Source organism: Haliotis rufescens, unplaced genomic scaffold, assembly GCF_023055435.1.
Source record: "Haliotis rufescens isolate VD_foot unplaced genomic scaffold, xgHalRufe1.0.p SCAF_2, whole genome shotgun sequence".
NCBI classification, from domain to species: Eukaryota; Metazoa; Mollusca; class Gastropoda; order Lepetellida; family Haliotidae; genus Haliotis; species Haliotis rufescens.
The window spans coordinates 68,867,564-68,881,576 of NW_025963890.1; the positions used below are offsets into that span (position 1 = coordinate 68,867,564).

A 14,013-nucleotide genomic window follows, 5' to 3' on the forward strand; every position below is an offset into this window, starting at 1 on the left:
AAGCGCTACTACATACATTGATGAGTCAGGGCAGTGATAAACTGATAATCCTGATCAATCCATAAATGAAAGCGACAAAACCATTTCCATAATCATAAGAAATATGTACTACAAGCAGTCGTTTGTACAAATCCCACGATAGCATAATCACTGTCAAAGAGTGACGATACCAGGTCCCTTTATCAAACAATACATTGCATCTGTTACAGGTAGATATTTCTGATGAATGTGGAAAGGGTGTTGTCGCTTTTTTTACGAGTAAACACAAGGTTTGAATAAAGAAAGGTAAAGTCAAAATAATTACATACTGCGGAACCAATGAGTGAAATACAACAGTAAAGGGAGAATGAAACAATTTTATTTAAACGGAACCCAAAAGCAATTACAATTTCAATATAGCTATATTAAATACAATTTTGCTGGTTCACAGGTTTATAAGAATGGTTGGTAGTATATGGCATGCAAATACAATATAATGTGAAAATTATTTTTTCACCACTTGGCAAAGCTGTACAGACAGATGTACATCTTGAGAATGAAATGGAACCTGGAAATTTTGTATGTACGACTTTGGCTACCTAATTGTTCTAACAATTTCACGATCTTGGGTCTTGATCCATCGGCCTATTTTGACACATAATTACAAGTAATGTTCCGTACATCCTACCTCCTTTCTTCCATAGGCTACATGTAGACATAAGATACTTGAGCAACGAATATGTTTCACATGTACAAATCATCTGTTGAAATAAGTCAACTGAATATTGGCATTATAAAATATGTAAAACGTCAACCCCAGAGAATAATTCGATTATCCGCCCAAACAGATTCCAAAATAGCGGTGAAAAGTATATGAATGGATCGCTAAAAATCAGCGACTGCAGCTGATGTAGGTGAGAAGGGTAAACATATCCTGTCCTACTAGTACTCACAAAATTTGCATAAAAATCTAAGTGTTGTTGCCTGACGCCGCACAGCAGTTCCCCTGCCGTGCCTGTAAGCAAACCTCACAATCACGTGATCGATGGACCAACAAATCGAAAGACACAAAATGACACGATACCCCAAAATTTAAGTATGTACACATTCATGCTGAAAGAAAAGTAATGATCAAATATGATTGAAGTATCCATTTTTTACTATTGGTAATATTGAAAGTACACACAATACCTATCTTGTAATATGTTGCAAATACACACAGAAGCATGTTTTCCGCCTTTACTTCAAATAACGTTACACTGTCAAAGACACATCTTTCAACATTTTAGTTCATGAAGATTTGCATAGTAGCCAGGAAATACGTTTACTTTTCACTTTGAGAAACTCATTTCGTTCCTAATAGTTGTGTTTGCTGGATAATCTACATGTAGATTAGTGTTGTGATGTGTAGTTTGTGTATTGACGTCGACGTGCTTCCCTTAAAGTCAGTACAAGTCTCAAGGTTGAGGTGAGATGAAATGGCGTCTAACGGACTAATGACTGTTTTATAGTGCTTGCCCAATGAGATACCATGTCGAAGTTTAACATAGATACCCCACGCAGACACAGTTTACTGAATACGAGCCGAGCAGTCCTTGTTTTACCCCCTTGGTGTATTCTCCCAAGGACAGGCTGCACATTAAACATCATATTTGAATACACTACTATTGCGTGACATATGGCGATATAAATTTTGTATGCACAATGTTCGTAGTATCATGATTTATGTTCGATATAGGTCGATGACCTTAATACTAATTAATGGATGGTGTAAGAGGGTTTTATACCTCTAATCCTTCTGATATGACCCAGTTACGACATGTAGCGTTTTTTTGTAACGTATAGCCAAGAATCGACAATACACGGCTCTGAAGATGAAGAGTTTATATAGAAATATTTATGAATCAAGCACAAAGCCGACATTTCTTCCAAGCCAGAACTTACATTCAAGTTAGGAAAATAACTGAATGATACAGTGCATATACCAATCATTTACTAATGAGAAAATGTGTAATCAGTCATGTACAAAACCTTCTCGTATCATAATGAAAACGCAATACAGAAAAAAACATGATACCTGTACACTGGAAACCAATGACTGTTTTGTTACAGGAACATTTTGAAAAAAGTTTGGACTTTCCTTTCTTATATATTGTTATTGGTTCAAACTCAATTTGTGACAAATATCCAAAATAAACACTACAGATATTGGCAAATAGTAACTGCATATAGGCCAAATATAGATCTGGTTTAAAATACACACACTAGAAAAAAGTACGTAAGCTACATATAGTATTCGCCTTTTTCTGGAACATTGGAATACATATGTTTTATCACTTCGTTTAGACCCGATTTTCTCTGAAAGGTGCCAAATAAATCTTTAGGGACCCATTTTATATTTTGTGCGGAATCCAAACAGCAATATGTATTTTTGTAAACTCAAATACAAATGATTCTTTTCCAGTATTGTCCGAACAAATTAGTTCGAATTCGTCTGTACGAGCTCGGACCAGCAATATATATTTTTTTATATCAATATCCCAATAATGATGTAAACATATTAACAATAAATATAAAAATACAAACGTGAATTACAAACAATAAGTCTCTCCAAGTAATGTCATCGTCTTACTAAACATCTTTAAAATGTGGATAATTCTTCCTGTATGCTTCTTCTTATAGACGGATATTGCAGATATGGCATGCAAAGAACATAGTTTTTTACATAGGTCGAAGTACATTTCATTTAATATTGCTCTCAAACTTCTGAAATGTCTGGGACATATGAACACAATACAAATATAAATCTATCATCGTTCTGCAGAGTGTATAAGTTTGTGAATTTGTGAATTTATTTTCGAAATTCCATCTATCACTTGTGACTAAAAACAAGGACACAAATGGCTTCAATGCATTGTATTCATGAGCGAGGGGGGTCGCTCCCATGTGTTGAAACTGTTTTTAACAATTCTATCATAAAATAATATTTTAATATATACTGAGCCAAGTTAAAAACTTCACAATCCTAAAATTTTAACATTTTGACCAGTTATCATTGTGGGCCCTTATTGTGTATTTAAACGGTAATCGATGTGCAGGAGAATCGATCAAAATCATGTGCACGGCACTATAGTGGCAAAGGTGTTTTTTCACGTGCAACTGATCATGTGGCCATAATACCGCACGTGTTTTCAGCCATACTTGTTAGCAGTCATTAACAAAAAAAGAATAACACAAGAAAACAAAAGTCGTTACGGTCATTTGTAATGCCACGCCTTTCAAATGTGCAACGTGAACGTGCCATCAGCTTGTTGCAGACGGGAACGTCCGTAGCTAAAGTCGCAAGGACGATGGGTTGTAGTCGACGGACTGTTTATGATTTACAGACGCGTCTACAGCAAACGGGTACCACCGCTGATCGCCCTCGGCAAGGTCGACCACGTGTGACGTCACATGCAGAGGATCGTCAGATTGTCTTACGTCACCTCCGTAACCGATTTTTGACGGCTACATCAACCAGAAATGAACTGTTTAGGGGAAGACTGAGTGCGCAAACTGTTCGAAAGTTCTGAGAACTGCTCACCTTCAAGCACGACGGCCATACTGCGGGCCGATTCTGACTCGATTACACAGACGTCAACGTCAGTTGTGGGCACAGCGACACTTACGATGGACTCATAGGAATTGGAATCAAGTCGTCTTCAGTGATGAATCCCGATTTAATCTTCGATTTTCTGATGGTAGGGCACCGTCATGAACGTTACGCCCAGTGTTGTGTACAGGAAGCTGACAGATTTCGAGGCGAGAGTGTCATGGTGTGGGGTGCTTTCTGTGGCAATGCACGTTCCAGGCTTCTTATCATCCGTGGCAACCTCAACGCTGCTGCTTACCGCGACCAGGTACTGGCACCAGAACTTCTGCCTTTTATTGCAGCACATGGACCCGGTTTGATCTTCCAACACGACAATGCCAGACCCCACACAGCAATTTTGACAAGGAATTTCCTTCAGAATGCGGGAGTCAACGTCACGGACTGGCCGTCAAGGTCTCCCCACCTCAATCCCATCGAACACGTCTGGGATGCTCTTGGCAGAAGTCTGCGCACTCTCCAGAACCAACCGCAGAATTTGCAAGATCTTGGCCTCATTTTGCAGCAACAATGGCGTCATCTTCTCAATCATGTGTTCACAAGCATCACAAGGTCCATGCGGAGGCGTTGTGTGGCAGTTGTCAACGCACATGGTGGCCACACACGCTACTGAACGTGTGTGTCATCAGATTCTCGTGCTTGGGACTTATGATTTAAACTATTGATGTTATTACCGAAATACCGTAGGTGCTTGGAACAAATTATGTTTACCACCGTTAATTAAAATCCTTCTTTGGACATTAATGATTAACAATTACCTTCTCTGATACATTTGTCCGTTGTATATCATATATGGGATTACTTTTAAAAATGTGAAGTTTTTAATTTGACTCAGTATACATTCTACAGATTTTCATAAGCCTGGTTCTTAATTACGTCATAGTCATTATTCGCCTTTGCCTCGACATCCAGCGCAGCATAGTCGTTGTTGTAGATGTTGCGACCACGTGCCTGCTCGGATATAGATGTGTAGTTGTCTGATGGCTGTGTTGTGTCCTTGTCCACTGGCACTTGAGTTTCCTTGACTTCTACTGCATCCTTGTGAGACGAGCTTATCCACTGCAGCCTGCGAAACATAATGTAGAAAGCATTCGTCTGTTGAAGATGATTTGATGTAAGAACAAATATACATTGTAATTGATAAAAAGTATCATGTAGGTGGCGTTTTTGTAAGGTTTACTTACCTCCCTTGTCTTACGAGGCCCACGTAGAGTCCAACTCCTAGAATCAGCATGAAACATATTCCAGCAGTTAAGCCGATAATACCAGCTGTTGCAGGAGTGATTGCCGAACATCTCTGTGATTCTTTAAAACAAGAGAAGTAGCAACACAGTACATAGGTGAGGTAAGGTAATAAGGGGTTCAACGTAGCGATCAAGATTATTTCATGTATATTGAGACAAGAATGCACATGTATTAGTCGACTTGTACTAGTCCGAACTTATACGGGTTTTATACTGCTAGCCAACTAAGACACCATACCGCAGTTATCCCACTCAGACACCTTAAACTCATTCCGAGGCGACAAGTCATTGGTTTATCCTCTTATTTCCGTGGTCATGTATACTTCAGAGCAATTTATATGACTGAATTAATAACAGAAATGTCAGAAGTATTCAGAAGCAGTTGGCAAACATTGATCAAAAGAATTCTAAATCAACCCCAACGCAATGTTTCAGTAGATCGTTTGTGAAGCACATTGCATTTGGGTTTTAATTCCACCCTGGTCGACCGTGCGAGATCTAAAATAGGACATACGTTTACTGAAAGGTCACTGGTTCATGTCTCTGAATATAATGGATGTGAAATGACACTTAGAAAGCGTCCACATGCAAACGTATCAGACGTATATATCCGAAACCTACCTATGTCATGAAATGAGGTGATATTTTCTCCAAAGGAAGGACAAACATCTATTTAATGATTTTGATGTTTATTAAACATCAAATTTCATCAGTGTGGTCTGTTTAAATATAAGCCTTGCATCAAGCACAAAGAACCATCCGTCCATCATCAGTCAATTTGCTACCTAGTTTTGCTGGTAACTGTGGTGTTTTGTGACACTGTATCAATTTAAGGAACACTGACAATGAAAAGAATTCAAGAACCCATACCCTGAGCTCTTTTTACACCAAAACCAAAATACAAACAAAATGTGCCCCTTCTGATGTTTCCTCTGGTGAAATGATGTACAATATAATGCTTAAAGAATTACGCTACTTGTGGAAGTGATTAAATTATTACTTATCCACAATTTGATTAACATAGTCCTAACTATAGCTGTACTTCCCAGGGAGAAATCGTTTATTATTATTTAAAATGAGAAAAATAACGTACATTTTATCAAACTACAAGACAAATAATGTTCAATAGCAAAACTGATATTTGTAGAAACAAGCTTTTCGTGATTCGTCAATGTTGATAAATCGGAGCCCCCATCTCATCTACCACGAAAATATACAGTTGCTTCACTCTGTCCATAAGTATATCAACTGCACTTGGACATGTGAAACTATGTTTGCTGCTGCTTCTCCCTGTTTGCATATTACACTCTGTCTTTTGTAATATCTCAATTGTTAATCATGTAAATATTGTTGGACTCAAATCAATACACGATGTGGTGAGGTCTAGTGTTGGCAAACAACGAACATATTAACAGTTATTATATGATATTTCATTAACTACTTTCGGTTAGAGTGAATCCGAATTAAAACTACGTACGTTTTCGAATGTGATGTAATTACACAGTAATCACGAATCGTGATGCAAACATGTTTTAGTAAGATATACATAATGTACATATTGATACATATTTTGCCGGTGGTGCTTGACCAAGTTGACATCACGATATAGTCAGAATCGTACAATCGGCTATGCTTTTGGCAAAGATGTCTTATGAATGTCGAAAGGGATTTGTCGATCTTATTTCGAATGCGCGAAACCCCCGCCACCAATTTTGGTGTAGTGAGTTATATGTTACAGTCTGAGTGATACACCCAACAATGTTACATTTTTATATCTCATCCTTTAACCTACATCCCAGGTGGTATTGTTCAAAGCTCTTACTCCATAGAAATAACAATCGTGTGTGTATATGGGTAAATACAATGCCGGTGCCCCCTGTCGAATAATAGGATATTCCATATCAGTTTAGATCCCTTAAATTTGGTTGGTTGGTTGGTTAGTTGTTTAACGCCGCACTCAGCAAAATTCAAGCTATATGACGGCGGTCTGTAAATAATCGAGTCTGGACCAGACAATCTAGTGATTATTATCATGAGCATCAATCCACGTAATTGGGATCGATGACATACATTAACCAAGTCAGCGAGCCTGACCACCCGATCCCGTTAGTCGCCTTTTACAACAAGCATAGTCACCTTTTACGGCAAGCATGGGTTGCTGAAGACCTACTCTACCCCGGAATCTTCACGGGTCCTAAAATTTGGAGAGATTATACCAAAAGTGACAAAGAAACACATTTAGTTGATTCATACCCTCACAAGAAACTAGTTTGGAAGGATCCGCAGGCGTCATTGTATCGTACCTCTGCTTAACATTTCTCTTTAAGTGATCGCTGAGTAATGTTTTTTTAATGATAATTGGAACCCATTTATCAAATACAACTATGTCATTATCACCCTTCTGCAAATGATCTGCACCTAACAGACTTGTTCCTGGATGTCTTACTTAAAACGCTGTTAGCTTTTAGTACGATGTGTCAGTATTTCAGGCCCGATTTGACACAAATTGTTGAAGTAGTAATACCTCCTAAATGACGTCAATAATGGACCCTGTAGTTATTGCATCTGCATCTTGTGTAAACATGCTGTATTCAAGCTTACGGCGGGTAGTATGGACGACCTTCATATTCATATACCCACAAACCACTTCTTGCACGATGAAAATTAGCTGTGGCAAGTTTTGAGGAATTGAGTATAATCCAGACAAAAAGGTACTGTCGGTTCCAATGCAAAATACATGGTGCTAATATAAAACCAAAGTGCACGATTAAACGATTATTTAAATAATGAAATAATCGTCCATTTAAATTACGATTCTGACTATATAAATCAAATTATTATGGTGCCAGGTTTTTGCGAAAAGGTGAACGCCGGTGTCAGCTGTGGAAAAAAACCATGCAAGGGCAAGTCAATTATTCACTTGAACAAAAACAAAGGAAACACATGGCACAAGTGAATATGGGGAAAATGCCTTCAAGATATCTGGTATAAAACTGTATGTAAGCTTTGCGGAGCCTTTGAATGTTATCGCATGACGCTCTTTGGCGCTCGTAGACAGTAACGTGATGTGGTGGCTGTTACCTGCAGATGAGGTTGTTTCCTGGTATCCAGCCTGATACCCAGAGTTGTTTGCCCGTCAATTAGATGGTAATCTTAATTTCGATTATAAACGATTTGTAATGGCATTAAATACAAAACATGAAGCAGCATGGTTTCAAAAATGACTTGTCATGTTCAGCCTGATAACCTGTCTTGTGTAGCAGGACAAAAACATACTGCTTCTGGCCACCTAAGATTGATAAGCATTAGAGGCTAGGACACTCGGGATATTGTTGATGGCAAACCTTTTGAAAACCTAGTCCTGGATGTATGCTTTTGTTCTGTAATATAACAATTCTGGTAACAAAGACGCAAAGCCGTCATCAAAGGTTGGTTGAGAGAGTTATAGTGCAAGCCATTTCTTTTCAATACTTTTATTTAAAATAATGCAATTTCATTTAACAATTCATTTATCTAAATATCTAATTGGTTCAATGTGTTTCCAAGTGCACCGAAATTCTTGTCTGTTTGATATATTCAGCAAACATTCGGCGTACCTCCTCTTATCATAAGCCCCTCAGGTCAGGACCCTTAATCTCCAGCGCTATGAATTTCAATTAACACCTCCTAACGTCGCCGGATCTTACGTATATACATACACGTGGGACAATGACCTTGCCTCACGTTACGTAATACCTCGCTCTACAAAACCCGACTGACATGGTCAGTCAGGGAGACCACCAGAAGGTAAGTGACAGAACGGTTCTCCCAACCCGGGAACATTGGCCACTCGGTCCCGGTGTGCGTTCTGTCACGTTATTATCAACATGTACCTTTTCGACTCATTTCAACCTGCATCAATATACATGGCTGCTGTAGTCTTAACTTCACCCCTGAGTTTTGTCTTCCGTCATCACCCAGTGCTACAAACCGAGGGCCGAAACTTACGCCCTTGGACAAGAGCATGGACTGAGCGATCCCGGTCTCTACTTTGAAAAAAACCCACTCAAATGAAATATTTCGAAACATATATTATGAAATATTGTATTCTTTTGGTTGCACGAAATTGTTGTGGGTTTTCTAAATTCTTTTGGATAATGTGTTGTCGAAAATGTTCTGTAAATGGTCCGCGTGAATCTCTATCCGAATGTTTGAAAGATGAATGGACTGACGTTAATGCAGATGGTAAAGGTCGGGATGTTTTGCAATGGTGGCAATTGTGTCCATAGGTGGCCAAGGTTGGTAATACTTTCTGGTCGGAATTATTTAACTCAAAACTGACAAAAACCGTGACCTGTATTTATTGTATGAAAGGTACATTTTAGGTGTTATGGTGTATGGCGATAAACACATTTTCATGAGATTTTCATTATTCATTATAACTGACGTTCAATTCTTATAATGTCATACTGTGTAGTTTACTGGTCTCACTGAATAATATCGTAACAATGTTTGCTTAAGTTTGAAGTCCTCTGGTTTCGCGGAAGAACATTGCAACAATGTTATTTTGTCGGTATTTGCCGGCTATCGGTCACATACGTTTCCCAACTCATACTGAGTTAAATAGTTCTTTGAATATATACAACATAACCTGAAAATATGTCGACATCTCCCGGGAACTCCCGGGAATATACCAATAGTCCGTCAGTGTCATTTCAAGATTACGACCTCGTGAAAACGCATGAACGTAGCATTGTGTCGTTTATACGCTTCTGGACGTCAATTTCGCGGTCATGTGACCGACCTCTCGTCCAAGGAAAAAGTCGTATATCGTGCAAACTTCACATAAAACAATTATTTATGACCTTGTGTTTTCAATGTAGAGCTTGGTTACTTGTTGATTTAACTGTGCGAGCTTTAATTTGGAACAAAACGTGCAGCGTGAAGTTTCAAATGTTAAATTTAGCGCGGTTAAATTTACAGGTTACCCAGCGCAAAATTTAAAACACAGAATATTTTTGTCTATTCTACCATGACTAAATAAAACGCGAACTCTTTGGTGTTAGCAAATATATTGAGTTAAGCGGCATGGGGTGCGTCCAGTGTTTTGAATGGGTTGTCGATGGAATCACAGACAACAGCCTTTAAGCAAAATAGGTTGGTACCCCTACAGAAAACTAAGCATACCTTGCAAAGCTTTCGTTGTACACCGCACGTATTCATTATGACGTCATATCGCTCATTGTGAGGCAAAGGATATATCATCATGTAGACGTAAATAGAAAAGGGCCAAATTCCAAGCTCTCTGTGGTCCCCTAAACTTAAAATACATTCTGTTTGTAGATTTCTATAGTCTTTTCTGCAAAAAATGAATTGCTGCACACCCTTAGTACATTGTAGTAACCACAACTTTTCACTTTGTAAGCTATAATTGCAGATATGATTATTTATATATGTCTACCGACAATGACTGAAAAAAACCCATTATTCTATGAAAAAAGCTTTCAGGGTGATGCGGCCGTTAAATTGGTTGTTTAAATCAAATAGGGTTTATTGTGATTTGATAACACCTGACTGACCAATCAGAATCGAGAAATTTCCAAATGTACAGCAAAATTCAGATTCGCTTGTAATTAATGTATGTAAGCATACCATCGGATACAGTCACATACATTTCATTACAAATGCCAAGACATGTATTATATTCGTGATGCCCTGTGACCTGCTGCTCATCTCTGAAGTTCAGACCATTTATTTATTATGATGAACTACACAGTATATCTTACCACGCTTCACTGCGCATTTGGAACCAGTGTATCCCTCAGCACATCCCCAGAGACATCTTCCATCAACAGCATCACATGTCCCGTTACAGCGGTCGCAGTGTCTCTCACAGTTCACGCCGAATTTCCCATTGTCACAACCTGAGTAGAAAATAAACAGTTGTATATTTGCAGCTACATTATACATAACCTAGTTGGGTTGTTGATTACTCGTAAGCGTGGATCTGACATTTCAATCGTTTTTTTCTCGGGAGTTTAAGGTACTGGAAGGCGTTCTATTTGATTCTAATAAATAACAGAAATAATTATATATTTATGATATCTCTGCAGGACTGAGGGCTAAACGGGTCATAAAGGGTCCTTTGTTGAGAGATCACAACAAAGCTGCTCGTTTAGCATGGTGTATTGCGCGACAGAATTGGAATCTGAGAACTTGGAGACGGATCCATTGGTCAGACGAAAGTGGCTTTCTGCTCCACGTCACCGATGGAAGAACGGCCTTTATCCCTTGGAACATTAAACCGACTGTTGCATAAGGCGGGGGCTCGGTAATGGTTTGGAGTGTATCTTTCATGATTGCAGGTTGGAAATTTTCACCATAAGGGGCAACTTAACAGGGGCTCAGTACATCCGGGACGTTTTGAGGCCAGTCATCTTTCCTCATTTTGACAAACACCCTCTTGCTACGCGACCTCAGTACATAGATGACAATTCCAGGCCTCATCGTTCGCATGCAGTCGTGGATTTCATGAGGGCCAATGCAATAACGACTCTACCCTGGCCAGCAAGGAGCCCAGATTTGAACCCCCTTGAACATGTTTGGGATATTCTGGGGCGGCGCATAGAGGCGCGAGTTCCTCCTGTACAAGATTTACGCCAATTGGAAGCAGCATTGCATCAGGAATGGTTGTTGTTGACCCATCAACAGATCCAACGTCTGACTAGAGGCATGAGACGTACATTGGAATGCATCATCCGGGCACATGGCGGTTATACCCGCTTCTGATCTGTTTCTCGTGTCATGTCAAGTAGAGACTTTCAGGAACATTTTCACACGCATCAAACGTAACTCGTTTACCTTACCCTGCAGCTCTATACCTTTTGTAGGTATTGCCTAAGGTCAAAAACAGTACCCGTGTCACCATGATGGTTTTGTCAGTAAATTTCAGTTACACCTCACCTATATCTTTTTATTTGTTGTCAAATGACATTGGTATTGCCCAGCTCCTGTGGTCCGTCATCCCATGCCATGATTTTTGCCATTTGTCATGGTTCAGAAATAGGGGTGTGCTTAACTTTCTTCTTTGTGTATATATTCCAACTGTTAGACTGAGCACATTTGTTACTTATTGACGGTTTACACTAACCTGTCTGGCACAGGGGACGTTCCCACCCTGCCTGACATCCACCTGGACAGGTTCCATTGACGTGATGACATGTTTTGTTATCAGCACAGTGGCCGCAGGTTGATTTACAGTTGATGTCATACAATCCACTTGGACACTCTGTTTGGAATAGCACAGAGCAAATAATAGTCCTATCTTAACACATCAACACCGAGGGACCGATCCATCATGTTCGGGGAAGGGGAGGCGGAAGACTGTGCCTGGGATTTATGTAAGAATCAGGATATATGTTCCATCACCGACTAAAAGCATTTTTTTCTGTAAAGTGAGGAACAGACATCATTATTTTCATAACTCGTATTTTTCAAAAAACATCAAGCATGTCAAACGTACAATTTATCTTTGGGAAATAAATTCTGAGAATAGAATATGTTCTTGCTGGATCAAGTTATTTTGTATTAATAATGGTCGGCCCCTATTATACACGTAGGATGTCAAATCAGGTCATTTTACAACCAAGGAACCTTGAGGGTCTCATGTCAGATTCGAAACGTATTTCCATGTCGCCAAAAGATTCATACCATCGGATACAGTCACATACATTTCATTACAAATGCCAAGACATGTATTATATTCGTGATGCCCTGTGACCTGCTGCTCATCTCTGAAGTTCAGACCATTTATTTATTATGATGAACTACACAGTATATCTTACCACGCTTCACTGCGCATTTGGAACCAGTGTATCCCTCAGCACATCCCCAGAGACATCTTCCATCAACAGCATCACATGTCCCGTTACAGCGGTCGCAGTGTCTCTCACAGTTCACGCCGAATTTCCCATTGTCACAACCTGAGTAGAAAATAAACAGTTGTATATTTGCAGCTACATTATACATAACCTAGTTGGGTTGTTGATTACTCGTAAGCGTGGATCTGACATTTCAATCGTTTTTTTTCTCGGGAGTTTAAGGTACTGGAAGGCGTTCTATTTGATTCTAATAAATAACAGAAATAATTATATATTTATGATATCTCTGCAGGACTGAGGGCTAAACGGGTCATAAAGGGTCCTTTGTTGAGAGATCACAACAAAGCTGCTCGTTTAGCATGGTGTATTGCGCGACAGAATTGGAATCTGAGAACTTGGAGACGGATCCATTGGTCAGACGAAAGTGGCTTTCTGCTCCACGTCACCGATGGAAGAACGGCCTTTATCCCTTGGAACATTAAACCGACTGTTGCATAAGGCGGGGGCTCGGTAATGGTTTGGAGTGTATCTTTCATGATTGCAGGTTGGAAATTTTCACCATAAGGGGCAACTTAACAGGGGCTCAGTACATCCGGGACGTTTTGAGGCCAGTCATCTTTCCTCATTTTGACAAACACCCTCTTGCTACGCGACCTCAGTACATAGATGACAATTCCAGGCCTCATCGTTCGCATGCAGTCGTGGATTTCATAAGGGCCAATGCAATAACGACTCTACCCTGGCCAGCAAGGAGCCCAGATTTGAACCCCCTTGAACATGTTTGGGATATTCTGGGGCGGCGCATAGAGGCGCGAGTTCCTCCTGTACAAGATTTACGCCAATTGGAAGCAGCATTGCATCAGGAATGGTTGTTGTTGACCCATCAACAGATCCAACGTCTGACTAGAGGCATGAGACGTACATTGGAATGCATCATCCGGGCACGTGGCGGTTATACCCGCTTCTGATCTGTTTCACGTGTCATGTCAAGTAGAGACTTTCAGGAACATTTTCACACGCATCAAACGTAACTCGTTTACCTTACCCTGCAGCTCTATACCTTTTGTAGGTATTGCCTAAGGTCAAAAACAGTACCCGTGTCACCATGATGGTTTTGTCAGTAAATTTCAGTTACACCTAACCTATATCTTTTTATTTGTTGTCAAATGACATTGGTATTGCCCAGCTCCTGTGGTCCGTCATCCCATGCCATGATTTTTGCCATTTGTCATGGTTCAGAAATAGGGGTGTGCTTAACTTCTTCTTTGTGTATATATTCCAA

At 39.7% G+C, this 14,013-nt stretch overlaps 1 protein-coding gene and 1 long non-coding RNA gene across 3 annotated transcripts in view; both read right to left on the reverse strand.

Annotated features, from left to right (window-relative positions):
- Positions 1-4,469: 4,469 nt before the first annotated feature.
- LOC125382133 lies at positions 4,470-10,772 on the reverse strand. Its single transcript, XR_007222345.1, has 3 exons — positions 10,638-10,772; positions 4,813-4,933; positions 4,470-4,694 (listed from the first exon to the last, which is right to left on the reverse strand). It is a non-coding gene; the product is annotated as an uncharacterized LOC125382133 (long non-coding RNA).
- Positions 10,773-12,605: 1,833 nt separating this feature from the next.
- LOC124113984 (multiple epidermal growth factor-like domains protein 10) overlaps positions 12,606-14,013 on the reverse strand; it is a 90,143-nt gene continuing 88,735 nt past the window's right edge. For both annotated transcript variants that reach the window (XM_048400478.1, XM_048400477.1), the window contains exon 8: positions 12,606-12,833. In XM_048400478.1, the coding sequence (XP_048256435.1) occupies positions 12,661-12,833 (173 nt within the window). In that variant the 3' untranslated portion in view covers positions 12,606-12,660. The remainder of the gene's footprint in view (positions 12,834-14,013) is intronic.